General features: G+C 37.8%; 3 protein-coding genes across 3 annotated transcripts; all 3 read left to right on the top strand.

The window, feature by feature from the left end:
• Positions 1–1,819: 1,819 nt before the first annotated feature.
• On the top strand, positions 1,820–4,351 carry LOC137715608 (probable pectinesterase/pectinesterase inhibitor 12). The gene is made up of 2 exons (XM_068454953.1): positions 1,820–2,808; positions 3,562–4,351. Exons 1-2 carry the CDS (start codon positions 1,881–1,883, stop codon positions 4,248–4,250), a joined length of 1,617 nt encoding a protein of 538 aa, XP_068311054.1. The 5' UTR covers positions 1,820–1,880; the 3' UTR covers positions 4,251–4,351.
• Positions 4,352–5,952: 1,601 nt separating this feature from the next.
• Positions 5,953–8,736, top strand: LOC137715745 (putative pectinesterase/pectinesterase inhibitor 45). The gene is made up of 3 exons (XM_068455087.1): positions 5,953–7,048; positions 7,122–7,282; positions 7,621–8,736. Exons 1-3 carry the CDS (start codon positions 6,108–6,110, stop codon positions 8,316–8,318), a joined length of 1,800 nt encoding a protein of 599 aa, XP_068311188.1. The 5' UTR covers positions 5,953–6,107; the 3' UTR covers positions 8,319–8,736.
• Positions 8,737–11,134: 2,398 nt separating this feature from the next.
• On the top strand, positions 11,135–13,927 carry LOC137717919 (DNA repair protein RAD51 homolog). The gene is made up of 9 exons (XM_068457426.1): positions 11,135–11,375; positions 11,795–11,939; positions 12,047–12,157; positions 12,256–12,347; positions 12,712–12,806; positions 12,887–13,000; positions 13,174–13,303; positions 13,408–13,529; positions 13,604–13,927. The coding sequence occupies exons 1-9, from the start codon at positions 11,286–11,288 to the stop codon at positions 13,725–13,727; spliced, it is 1,023 nt and encodes a 340-aa protein (XP_068313527.1). The 5' UTR covers positions 11,135–11,285; the 3' UTR covers positions 13,728–13,927.
• The last annotated feature ends 459 nt before the right edge of the window (positions 13,928–14,386 follow it).

The raw sequence follows: 14,386 nt of genomic DNA, 5'->3' as shown, positions 1-14,386 counted from the left end.
TCTGATACACTCTTCTTAATTTTCAACCACTAGATTAAATAAATTTAAAAAAAATTAACAAAAGTATGTGATGGTAAAAATAGGCGTATGCACAGCCCTATCTTTGTAATTATTGGCAGTGCTCATACGTTGGGCAAGTGGGATAAACAATGTGACAGAGGTCCTATATGCAGATTAAGAAGACTAAAAAAAAATTGATAAAAAGGAATCTATGCATGTGAGATATTGGCAGATATTAGGAGAGAAATAAGGCACACATATTTTTCTCTGTCTCCCGTGATTTTTCACCAGACAAAAGGTCAAGTTGCAAATTGGTTGGCATGCAAATGCAATTTCCTTCAACTTGTGTTGCTTTGTGAGTGTGTTCTGTTTGGGAGAAACCCTTCACTCACGGAAGTTCCATTTTTACATAAACATAGCCCGGTTACGGAAAGCACATGATCCATATTCAATAGGGTAATACTGAAATACTAGTGTTGCGTCAATATTATTTATTGTGAATAAATCATATTGACATATTACTGATGTATCTGACGATATTAATAATAAAAAATACATGTTTTGCATAAATTTTTTTATATAAAAACATGAAATCAAGCATCAATACGTGCAAAAGATGGGTGTAGTCAAGATGAGAATGTTTTGTTGAATGTGTGGACACACGAGAAACAATATGATTAAGAATGAGGGCATACGAGGTAAAGTGTATGCGGCCGCAATTGAAGATAAGATGATAAATAATCGGTTAAGGTGATTTGGGCATGTGAACCGAAAACATACAAATGCTCTGATTAGAAAATACGATAATGAGACAGAGGCTCAGAGTAAAAAGGTAGACCCATGAAGATATTGAAAAGACTTAAAAAAAAAATAAAAAAACATTGAGTATTTAGAGTTAAATGAAAACTTAGACGTAAAACCGAGTGTACTGGTGCCTTAAAATTTACTTGGACCCTACATAATAGAATAAAGTTTCGTTGTCATTGTTGTTGAAAGCACAAGCAACAGTATAATCAGAAACTCCCAAAAGATGACGACTCCATTGTCCGCTCACAAGGCCAAGACATCAAGTGGCCCATGTCCATATGTTCTCCAAGTCCTACAAAGCCGAGAATATCTTGCAGAACGAGGAGGTCCTTCCTCGTCCCATCCCTCTCAAAAACCGCATAACATGAAATACCAACCAAAACAGAATATTAAATTAAAAAAATAAATCCATAGGCAAAACAACAAAACTTGAAATTAATAATAAATTGTAGAGATAAATAGATTTTCTGAATGCAGTCCCCATTTCCTTAATCTGTTTTGGAACTTTCCACTGGGATGACAAACCAAAATGCAAAGTATATTTTCCGTGAAACATGAATCAAACTAAAAAAACAAGAGTTGAAGAATTCGGAATCTACTTTGTAATCGATTGTATATTTTATATATTTATTTCTTTTATCATGTGACGAATAATACTTATATATGTTTAATTAACATTGTCATTGTCGTCTAGTTATCATTATTATTATTTTTTAAAATAAGACCATATCAGAATCCGTGTTGTTCATAAGCTAAGAAATATCCATTTATGTTCCAAAAGATATATTAACAGGCCACACCGACAAGTTGTGCACTTTTATGCTCTTATATATTATGACTCTTAACAGAAATTTTGTATTGCGATCGAAATACGAGTGATATATTATATGTTTTTATATAAGTGATGGTAAATTTTATTATTTAAGTTATTAAATTTTTAACATGCATATCTCTTTATGTATATAATGACACATGGTTTACTATCTGTATACCGATCACGCTGAAAAATCTCTAGGCTCTTACATGTTTACATCAAGTTTCTTTTTCTCCCAACTCCTCCTCTGAGTCCTCTCATGGCTTCCTCCACTCCAAAACTGCTGCAGCTCCTCTGCATAATCTTATTTCTCCACATTTCTTCTTCTTCTTCTTCGTCGTCAAACACAACTACTTTTAATCCTCATTTGGCGTCCATAAGATCATTCTGCAAGTCCGCACCCTACCCAGACATCTGCTTCGACTCGTTGAAGCTCTCAATCTCAATAAACATCACCCCCAACATCATCTCCTACCTCCTCCAATCCCTCCAAGTCGCTATCTCCGAAGCCGGAAAGCTCACCGATCTCATCTACAAGGCCGGACAGTACTCAAACATCGTCGAGAAGCAAAAGGGAGCTGTCCAGGACTGCAAGGAGCTCCACCAAATCACTCTCTCTTCCTTACAAAGATCTGTGTCTCGAGTCCAAGCGCGAAACGCCAAGAAACTCAACGATGCTAGGGCTTACCTCAGCGCCGCTCTCACAAACAAGAACACTTGCATGGAAGGGTTGGATTCTGCTTCTGGCCCTATGAAGCCAACCCTAGTTAACTCCTTGACTAACACATACAAATATGTAAGCAATTCTCTCTCAGCTATCTCAAAACAAGGGACCAATAAAGGGCGCACAAATCGCCGTCTCATGAGCGTTCCGAGGTGGTTATCGAGGAGAGACCGGCGGATATTGGAGAGTTCCGGTGACGAATATAACCCCAGTGAAGTCCTAACGGTTGCCGCGGATGGATCAGGGAACTTCACCACAATTAGTGATGCTATTATTTTTGCTCCAAATAATAGTGATGCTAGGACCATTATATATGTTAAGGAAGGGGTTTACGAAGAAAATGTGGAGATTCCGAGCTACAAGGCGAACATTGTTCTTCTTGGAGACGGAAGTGACGTCACTTTCATCACTGGTAACCGGAGTGTTGTTGATGGATGGAGTACATTCAGATCTGCAACCGTCGGTAATTAATATTTCTAAATGCTTTCCTTGCTATCTTCAATTTTACTGTCTTCTTCTTCCCCCATACTGGAGTCATATGTCAATGTCAGTCTTGTGGTGAGAAGATGCTTGACGATACTTTTGTGGTCAAACATGCTACCGTCTCACTCTCAGTCCAAATCGAACTTTCATCTGATTTTGTTTAATTTTGTTCATACGCGTTAGTGTGAAAGGGTGACAAAGTCATCTAAAATTCTTATTTATGAATTGAACAAGCTCAATGTTTTTAACTGACCTTTTCACCCTAACATATGAGCAAATTTTCGTCAAAATTAAAATAAAAAGTTTGATTTGGATATTACTGACATTTCCTACCCCACCACAATGAGGATTAGTGCAATATAAGAAAATCCTTAACGGTACTATTGTAGTTAAACTTGTTATTAGTCCAAATCAGACTTTCTATCTGTATTTCGTCTATTCCACTTGTTTACGTGTTTCATATGAGAGGATGAAAATGTCATTTCAAGTCCCATCCAACGGTTAAAGTACAAGATTCAATGTCTTAAAATGAACTTTTCACCCCTCATAAGACACACACGTGACAAAAGTTAGATAAGGTTACGATAAAAGTCTCAATTTGGACTGAGATCAATAACATGCTTAATCGTAGGGGATATCAGTGCAATTTTTGAAAATCATGTTTACATTTAATAACCTTTCATGAGTTCATTCCCAGTTTGTTTAACCCAACTAACATTCTCAATTTTTCCAGCTGTGTCCGGAGAGGGCTTTCTAGCAAGAGACATAACAATTCAGAACACGGCAGGGCCAATAAAGCACCAAGCAGTTGCTCTGAGAATTAATGCAGACTTGGCTGCAATTTACAAATGCACCATCGATGGCTACCAAGACACATTATACGTACACTCGTTTAGACAATTCTATAGAGAGTGCGACATATTCGGAACCATAGACTACATATTTGGTAACGCCGCAGTTGTATTTCAAGCATGCAACATCGTGTCGAAAATGCCAATGCCGGGACAATTCACAGTCGTCACAGCGCAGTCCAGGGAGACACTAGATCAAAACACAGGAATCTCCGTGCAGAACTGCTCCATTATTGCCACTGATGAGTTGTACTCCAATTCCAGCATTGTCAAAAGCTACTTAGGCAGGCCGTGGAAGAATTACTCTACGACTGTTCTCCTGGAGTCCTACATTGACGACTTTATTGACCCGACTGGGTGGAAAAATTGGTCCGGGGACCTAGGGTTGAACACTTTGTACTATGGAGAGTATGGGAATTATGGTCCTGGCGCTGGGACGGCAAATAGAGTGAACTGGAAAGGACATCATGTTATGGACTATTATGATGCATCCAATTTCACTGTGCAAGAGTTTATTGCTGGTGATGAATGGCTGCAGTACACTTCATTTCCTTATGATGATGGCATCTGATCTCTGTATGAATACTTTTGTTTGAAATAACTTTTTACAACAATTTCAAAATATGTATCAAAGGTGAAGTTGCATGGATGTGGTGAAATATTTTCTGATTTTTTAGGGGTATAGGGGGAGGGGGTATTTTCTTATAGGATGTTCTACACTTTGGACAGTTCAAAGTTCAAACCATGAACCCCAAATAAAAAGCTTACAATTTGACCACTGCCCTCATGATTCTAAAGGAGATTTGGAAAGTTAAAGAAATATAGTCACTCGACGCCGCTCCGTAATTTTGAGCCCTCACAAGAACCCTTGAGTAGTTTATCGGTCAAGTTTTTATTTTATTTTTTGCAATACGACATTCTAAATTACTATAATCTACAAGGAGAGAAATTCAAACTTTAGTACAAGAAAATGGACAGACTGCCCTAACTAATTGTCCAAATCCATGTTTGCTAGTTAAAATTCTAAAGAAAAAGAAATGCTATTTTTACAAAATTCATGTGATTTTTTAATCGATCAATGACTTTAACTCTTTCAATGTATGTTGTGCACATAACTCGTCAAGTAATATGATTAAAATGTGGTACACAAATGTACTCTCCATGTCATCCCTCTTGTATTCGTAATCGGCGTGTAATGACCATATTAACCTACCCCGTGACCATGGGTGGATTCATAGAGGGACCGGGGTGGTCCCATACCACTTGACATTTGGGAAAAACGTCTATGGAGGTCATTCGAGGACCCTCCAAATGTTTGGGCAGGGAGGACCATTCCATTCCTAGCTGTTATAAGTTCTACAGTTTAAGTAGTTTTATTTGTATTGTCAAATGCCATATAGTTATAAGCCTTATAGTCTAAGCAATTTCTTTCAAGGAGGGTGAATGGGTTGCAAGCTTGCAGAAGACTCCTCGTTCGGAAGAAGACCCAAATGGTACAATTTTTTTAAGGGAATGGACTTTTTTTTTAAATATAAATGACCTTGCTAAAAAAAGACGCTTACAGTTTAGACTTTGTAACTTGTAATATTATTTTTAGGGGTGTGTGCCTGTTAATTTATGTTCTTTGATCTTTTCCAATATATTTGATCTAATAGCCGAAAATTAGAAAAGTGTGTGAGAAGTAAAAGGGTGTGTGTATATATCACACCCCTATTTTTAAACCTTTTACATTGGAACCTCTCAACCTTAAAATTCTGAATCCGTCCCTGCTCGTGACATGATAGAATTGATATGTCGATTAGCACTAAATAATAACAATTGGTGTTACAAGTAAACAAACATCACAAAGGCAACTAATCTAGTCAAAATGTTTCCCTTCTAGCATGATTTGTTCTTTAATTAGTTGAAGAATGTTGAGAATAGCCAAATATATATATAATGCTTGATTGGCTTAGTCCATTGATTGGAGTCATGAGTTTGTTATGACTTCAATCCTAACCTCACAAAAGAACACATACAACCATGAATTCGTTGACAATTTTGAACAATATATGTCATACGTCGTTTGGCAGTAAGGGGTATGAATGTAATTTTGAAATGATCTGCGAGGGAAATGCGGTTGGAAAGGAAGAAAGGAAAGGACCCCTTGTTGTCGTCTCCAACTAACTTTTTTAAAAAATAGAATACCTGAAAACTCTCCCGACCAGACCTCCTTTGTCAATTGCCAAAATAATAATGGACATTCGAAATTCCGGAAGAGAAGAACAACGAGATAGGGAGAGGAGGCGAAAAGCGAAAACGATTAAAGCTGAAACGCCATTGTATTTCAATCTCTTTACTGTCTCTTGCTTGAATCGGTGCTCTCCCCCTGCGCTTGGCCCTGAATTATTAAGGCAGAGGTTCCTCTGCCTTATAGCCACCTCTCGCAATGGCATTTCAGGATTTCGACCAGCTTACCGAACGCCGAAAGACCGAGAATGCACGTAAGTTCAAGAAGAGAATTATCATTGCGGTCGTCGTCATTCTCCTCCTTGTTTTGATTGCCGTCGGAGCCTATTTCATTGTCAACAAACTTAATAATAAAGGTACTAAGAAGGGCAATGCAAAGGAGGGCAATGCTAAGCAAGGCAAAGTTGCACCGAAGGCTCCTCAACCGAAAAATGCACCACCGAAGAACAAAGTGCCTTCGAATGGTCAGAAGATCCTGAAGGAGATGTGCAGCGTGGCAGATTACAAGGACAAGTGCGAGGGCATCATTGAAAAGGCAAAGGACGAAACGAAACCCAAGGCATTCATCAAGACCGCTATCTCAGCCGCCTCAGACGAGGCCAAGAGTGCCTACAGCAAAACTACTGAGCTGACTTTCAACAGCCCGGAAGAGAAGGGAGCGTTTGAGGATTGCAAAGTGTTGTTCGATGATGCCAAGGAGGAATTAGGGGACGCCGTTTCTCAGCTTGGCAATAGCATTGAGTCGGGGAAGGTTCGCACAGGCGTTTTGAACAGCTGGTTGAGTGCGGTGATATCTTACCAGCAGACATGCGTCGACGGGTTTCCTGATGGAAAATTGAAGTCCGAGTTGGAGAAGATGTTACAGGTTTCTAAGGAATTCACTAGCAATTCTCTGGCCATGCTTTCGCTTCTTAACCAGTTGCAGCCACCGGGTGCAGAAGCAGCTGCAGGATCCAATCGCCGCCTTTTATCGCAAGACAAGAGCGGATTCCCTACCTGGATGAGTCACGAGGACCGAAGGATGTTGAAGAAAAACGACGAGAAGCTCACCCCCAACGTGACAGTGGCAAAAGATGGCAGTGGAAACTACAAAACCATTAGTGAAGCCTTGGAAAAAATACCCGAAAAATACGAAGGACGGTATGTATTGTGTTAAAAAAACAATGATTTTCATTATCTTGTTATCTTTATTTATCAGTGTTTTTAAATTCAGGTATGTCATCTATGTTAAAGAAGGAGTCTATGATGAGACTGTGACTGTGACAAAGAAGATGCCGAACGTTACAATGTACGGCGATGGGTCACAGAAGAGCATCATCACTGGAAATAAGAACTTTGCCGATAAAGTTAGGATATTCCAAACTGCACCCTTCGGTACGGGCTCAACAAATTTGCACCAAGAAATAATTTCAGCACATCCTTCTCATCCTCCTGCACACTCGTGTTTAATTTTGTCCCTTGATTTTCTTTTGATAAACCCAAAGGCTGGAACCATAAATAAACATGGGTGTATAGGGCGAGAAAATGAACGTGTGGAAATCACTCTCCTTTTGCATCGCAATACATGCGCTCAAATTAGGCAACAAGTGATGTATATGTCTTATAGCAATAGAAGATATAGAGCATGTGTAAGGCCTAACTCACCATTTCAAGCTAGTGTCAATGTTACTTAACTCTTTTTTTTTTTTTTTTCCCTTTTGATTCAATTGCAGTGGTCTTAGGGGAAGGTTTTATGGCAAAGTCGATGGGATTCAGAAACACGGCTGGACCTGAGAAGCATCAGGCAGTGGCAGCAAGAGTCCAAGCAGACCGCACTATTTTTCTGAACTGCCGGTTTGAAGGGTACCAAAGCACATTATACGCACAAACTCATCGGCAGTTCTATAAGAGCTGTGTCATTTCAGGCACCGTTGATTTCATCTTTGGCGACGCTGCTGCCATCTTCCAGAACTGCTTGATCTACGTCCGCAAGCCTTTGGAAAACCAACAAAACACTGTCACAGCCCAGGGAAGGACTGACAAACAGGAAACCACAGGAATAGTGTTACAGAATTGCAAAATCATGTCGGACAAAGATCTTGAGCCAGTAAAGTCCCAATTCAAGACCTACCTCGGAAGGCCATCGAAGGAATTCTCAAGAACTATAGTGATGGATTCGACAATTGAGGACCTGATTCACCCCGATGGATGGACACAGTGGGAAGGAGATTTTGCGCTGAAAACATTGTATTACGCAGAGTATAACAACAAGGGACCGGGCGCAAAAACTGACAACAGAGTGAAGTGGGATGGATACAAGAAAATTGACAAGCAAGAGGCAATGCATTATACTGCAGGGCCTTTCTTGAAGGGGCACGCTTGGCTTATGGGTGTGGGTGTTCCTGTTCGCTTCGGCCTATTTGAAAGTTAAACGGAGTTGGTTTGTGACACGGAGATGACGATGATGTTTTTGAGTTATTTGATCAAGAAGAGTGGAACATCTGTGTCTGGAGTGAAATGGTAATGCTGTCAGTTTCTTTGTTTTAACATCGATCATCAAGGGAGTGAAATTGACATCCTTTTGTATTTGCAACACGCTAAATATATTAGCCTTAAACGAAGATAAAAAATTGAATTACGTACGAAAAACATACGGTTCATCGTGTAGCAAAATTCATTGAATTGAGTTCTAGGTTGTACCAGATTGAATGCTTAGGTTTCCATGTTTTCCAAATTTTAGCTCTTTGATCCGAAACATTGTTCCAAAAAGAGTGTGATGTACTTGGAAATGGACTGTCTACTTGTTTTTGGTGTTGTTTTGACATTTTGCTCCAAATACAAAAGTTCTTTCACGTCTCTCCTTGATATGATGTTAAGTAAAGGCATAACAGCAAAACTCAAACATGCAAATTTCAAGAATAAAAGGACAAACATTGGAGGATTACATCAAGCAAAATATGGGTTAAATTATTGTATTCATTCTTTTTCTTAATACAAATTATAGTCTAACCTGTATTCTAATTTACGTGGAGGGCAGTTCTCGAACTTACATAAGGACGGACACATTGCCTTTGATTAAGTGACCTAACCACATTTGTTGTTTTAGAACTTTGAACATGTTAATTAAAATCCATATTCAGTAATCATTAGGTCTGCTTAAATTGATAGGATTTCAATATTAACATTAAAAGGTGATGATTTGAGATGCAAAAGACGGGAATTTGAACAAAAAAAGTTCATGATTGATGGAGGAAGATGGATATAATTCTTAATCGAGAGACGACATAGGCTTTTAACGTGAAAATAACTTTCACATATTCCTCACATTAAAATTGATAACACTACATGGATTTTGTTAGCAACAATTTAATTAATTTCATCCAATTTAAGACAAGATTACAGGACGCTTACAGTTCAACCATTTAGGCCAATGATGACCCTGGAGCCGCCATATATCTAAAAACTTAAACAGCTTCAGGCTCACTATTTGGGCATTTTCTGTGCCACAGCTTCAGTCTTATGAAAACAGGCTTTTCATCGTCGCCGCTTTACCATTGTAATTGCACATGTTTAAAGCTAAATTACGAGAAGACTACATTTTGTCGAGACTTAATTGTTACAAGAGTGCATTTATCGAGATGTAGTTAAAAAAATACTTACTTATCCTTAATGAAACTTCTATAAATACAAAGAACTACATTAGCACAACATAGTCTCTAAAGTTATTGCATGTGCGTTTTCAGCGAGTCAGTGACTTCGTGAATGCTTCTCTTTCTAAGTAAAATTTTATAAATACATACAAAACAACGTCTTCAACCAATTTAAGTGAATACCTTTCATTTCCAATATTACATTGCATATTAATTGGACTTGTTTATCATTCTGTGAAGCCAAATTTCTTAAGATGAAATCTAAAAAAATATTGTAAATTATAACAAAATGAAGTTTATTCTTATATATAGTCACATCAAGTTGAGATCATAATTTTTCATGACTATATAAATGTTTTAGTATACATCTTCACCATTCATGTGAATCGAACTTGAAATCTTTTACTTACAAATAAAAAAAAAAAATATCACTGCATCAGTGCACCGTATTACTAATTGCTCCAATCAATTCTTAGAATCCAATTAAATATAATTAAATTATGATATGATAAGTGGTCCACTTAAAAAAAAAAAAAACCAGATGATAGATATACATCAACATATGTTTATGTAGAATTAATGCATTAGCTATAAGGTACACAAAGCGGTTTTGTGTGACGCGTAAACCATTGACATGTCGAGTGGTGCTACTACATCCAATCTACTTTTTTGTTGCTAATTTTTATGCCATCGGTCTGTTAATAAGTTGATAACAATACTTAATACTAGTAATATACCGATGTTGCTGATTGAATTAAAATGATGAGCAAATGCCTTGGTCGTGCAATTTACAGGTTGTGATGTTATTTTTAAAAGAAAACTAATGAAAATGATTTGAAAATTTTGAGTTTTAACGATAAGGATAAAATAAAGAGTAAAATGAATAGTACCATGATTACTTTTTAGTGTAAAAATATGATTTTTCGTTAAAATAAACAGTACCTGGAGCTTTTCATTAAAATTTCCTATTTTTAATGGGGATGACTAAAGATTTAAAAGTAAAAAAATGATTTGAATTGTCTAAAAACTCATTTCCAACTGATGACTGAACTATAATTATGTGAAGCCCACCAGACAATTATTTGGCCAAAGGGCATCAGACTGGCCAAATGTGGCTCTCCTCTTAGCCTTTTTTTGGAACTCAGCTCTTTAGTTGCAATAATTGATTTAAATTCAATGACTAGATTTAAAAAATCCAACGGTAGTTTAACTAAATTAACCAATAAATTTAAAGTATAAACTTAAAATTAATAAATTATTAAGAGGGTTATGTTTAGCCTTTTCGGATGGAGATGATATATAAGCATGACCTACATTGTTTATTTAGAAATATGTTTTTTTAGAACTATAATTCTAGACGGGATTATGTTTAACTATTTTGGTTGGCATGTCACAACATTTGAGCGCGCAACGAACGATCAAACGCTGTTTTATTCACAATTGGATTTCAATTGGGCTCAACTTAACCACCAGAAACAGGCTTGGCTACAGGCCCGACTGTAGATTTATAAAATTGGGCCTCAACCCACAAGCAATTTTCTTCAATCTATCTACCTAGGCAATCAAGAAGCACCTCTCCAAAGCTTCCGTAGCAAGCTCTGTGTTGCTGCTTTGGCGCCCCTTAAAGGCTTTTAAAAATACCAATTCCCTCTCCTTCTTCCCCATCCTCTCTGCTCGTCTTCTGCTTCTCCTTCTGTGTCTTTCAGTCGGTCGACGCCGTCGTGGTTAGAGCTACAATCAGCGGAGCCATGGAGCAGCAGAGCAATCAGAGGACTGCCCAGCAACAAGACGAGCTCCAAGAAATGCACCATGGCCCTGTCCCCGTCGATCAACTTCAGGTAAACCCATTTCATTTCACACTCGTTTCGAGCAATTGAATGGCTTCCCCATGTGGGTTCTTCTTCAATCTGCTTCCGATGGGGTTTTCTTGCTCAGATTTGAAATTTAAGAAATGGGTTCTCATTTTCTTTGAAATTGGGTTCGAATTTCTGTGAATTGTTGTTCAAGATTGTACATTTTATACGGGTTTTTCGTTGTACTTTGAATTATCCGTCTTGGGTTTTGTTCTTTACACACTATGATATGAGAAACCCTAGCCAGCAACCGACCTGTGCGTTATTTCCAATTTCATATGGGTTTGTCTTTTCTTTTTATAAATATTTTGGAAGAAATTGAGAATCTGGATTGCGTAGATCTCAATGAAAGCAACAATCTTTGTTTAGCTGATGATGAAATGTTGTAATTTTTTCGATTCAAGGCGTCCGGCATAGCTTCCATTGATGTAAAGAAACTTAAAGATGCGGGTCTTTGCACTGTTGAAGCTGTTGCTTACTCTCCCAGGAAGGATCTTCTGCAAATCAAAGGAATCAGCGACGCTAAAGTTGACAAGATCATCGAAGCAGGTATGTCATTTATTTATTTTGTTCATTTTCCCACCATTCTTATAAAGCGAATCACTATTTGCGATAATTTGATATTCCGCTGCCTGGCTTGTTTCATTTCATTGCAGCCTCCAAACTTGTGCCTTTGGGTTTTACTAGTGCTGGCCAGCTCCACGCACAGAGACTCGAAATCATTCAAATTACTTCTGGATCAAGAGAACTTGATAAGATATTGGAGGGTCAGTTTCCAATGTTCTTAGAATTGAGTCCTTATTTTACCGACACAAATGCAATACTTTAAACTTAAAGTTGATATGGCGTGGTTTTCTTGTAACAGGAGGAATTGAGACAGGATCTATTACCGAGATATATGGTGAATTCCGTTCTGGAAAGACCCAGTTGTGTCACACACTTTGTGTAACTTGCCAAGTAAGTGAATTTATTTTCTGTTTAATATGTTGTTCTGGTGCTTCATAAGAAGAAATTAGTATAATCCTTTTAGACCCTAGATCTGGCTTCCCAGATGTTCTGTTGCCTTGACAATGTGGTTGCAATTCAACCGCGTGAAGGGATAATGCATACACTGAGTGTCATGTTTTCCTAAAATATGTAATTCTGCCATAACTGAAAAGTTATTCACGTGGATGGGCTCTTGAGATCCTTGTCTATGGTTCACAATTTACTCGTAGGCTAGACAAAGAAATCAATCAATCAATTTGTACAAGGAACCACCCACCTCCAACCTTTTATTTCACTTGTTACAGTGCAATTCTAATTCATTTCCATGTTTCAGCTTCCCTTGGATCAAGGAGGCGGTGAGGGAAAAGCAATGTACATTGATGCTGAGGGTACATTCAGGCCACAAAGACTCTTACAGATTGCAGAGAGGTTTGCTATAGATACCTTGAGGTGAACTTGCTCATATGGTTTGTGTATACTAGATGAGACTATTAATGATGTTTCCACAGGTTTGGACTCAATGGTGCTGATGTCTTGGAGAATGTGGCGTATGCTAGAGCTTATAACACGGATCACCAATCAAGGCTCTTGCTCGAAGCAGCCTCCATGATGGTAGAAACAAGGTGTGACAACAATTTATGATTTCCATTCTTTTGTCTTGTGCGTAGACTTTTGACAGTCATGACTTAAGGTCTGTTGTGAGCCTCTCAGTCCTACATATATGCTCGTTTATAGTTTGGTCAAGTGTACGCATTTTTAGGTAAGACAAATTATCTAATTGACGTTGGTTCTATAGGTTTGCTCTCATGATAGTAGATAGTGCTACAGCCCTATACAGAACAGATTTCTCAGGAAGAGGTGAACTTTCAGCCCGTCAAATGCATCTTGCAAAGTTTCTCCGGAGCCTCCAGAAGTTAGCAGATGAGGTAAAAATGCTTACAGCTTCACTAATCCTAACACCATATACTTGGACCCCCTAGTTTAGCATTATTATTAATCAGGATTCACCCCCCGTATGCTGTGAGCGCAGTTTGGCGTAGCTGTTGTGATCACAAATCAAGTGGTTGCCCAAGTGGATGGTTCTGCAATCTTTGCCGGTCCTCAAATTAAGCCTATTGGTGGTAACATCATGGCTCATGCTTCCACTACAAGGTTTGTACTACTAGAAGAAATCAATTTTCCTTTAGCAATGAACATTACTAATGACTTATCTCTTCTTACGACAGGCTTGCTGTCAGGAAAGGAAGAGGCGAAGAGCGCATCTGTAAAGTGATAAGTTCTCCTTGTTTGGCCGAAGCAGAAGCACGGTTTCAGATCTCCCCGGAAGGTGTCACCGACGTCAAGGACTAATACACTTCTCGTGTTTTGTTTTGTTTGTTTGTTTGTTTGTTTGTTTTTTTTTTTTTTCTTCTTGGGGTAGCTTTATTGTAATAGATCTGCAAGGATCCCAGCAAAATGTCACAAACTTTGTATTTTCTTGTCTACAGTTTGTGTTCAATTTTTGAACAACTTGCCAAGAGCTTGGAAATTTACAGGACCCTTTTTTCTTTTTTTTTTTTTGGGTTAATTCTCAAGAGTGAAAAAACATGACTTCAAATGCGACCAATAAATGTTAAAAACAATATTTATTTAGATGAATTTAGCATAAATTATCCTATTGGTTGTTAAAAACAAGGTTTTAAAAGACATTAGGCGTTAGTCGGGTGGCAGGCTAGGACCTAGCGTCTAGGTGGTTAGGCGGGATCTAGATGGGCGTTTAGGCGGATTTAATTAAATATATTATATTTCATGTAAATAAGTATATGATTATACTTAAAATATATATGATTTCATCATAAACTACAAAATGGAATAACATATATATTATGAGCTATTGGAACATAATGAAAACATGGAGAACAAATATATAATGTGTGTTCATTTAAGTATAAAATAAGTCTCTTATAATTTATTAAAAAAATAAAATGCAAAATGAAAATTATGTATTTTTTGTTTAAGTAAGTTGCAAC

The sequence above is a fragment of the Pyrus communis genome, chromosome 1 (assembly GCF_963583255.1).
Source record: "Pyrus communis chromosome 1, drPyrComm1.1, whole genome shotgun sequence".
NCBI lineage: Eukaryota > Viridiplantae > Streptophyta > Magnoliopsida > Rosales > Rosaceae > Pyrus > Pyrus communis.
Note: the sequence above shows the minus strand (reverse complement) of the source record. Positions and strands in the feature narration are given on the sequence as shown.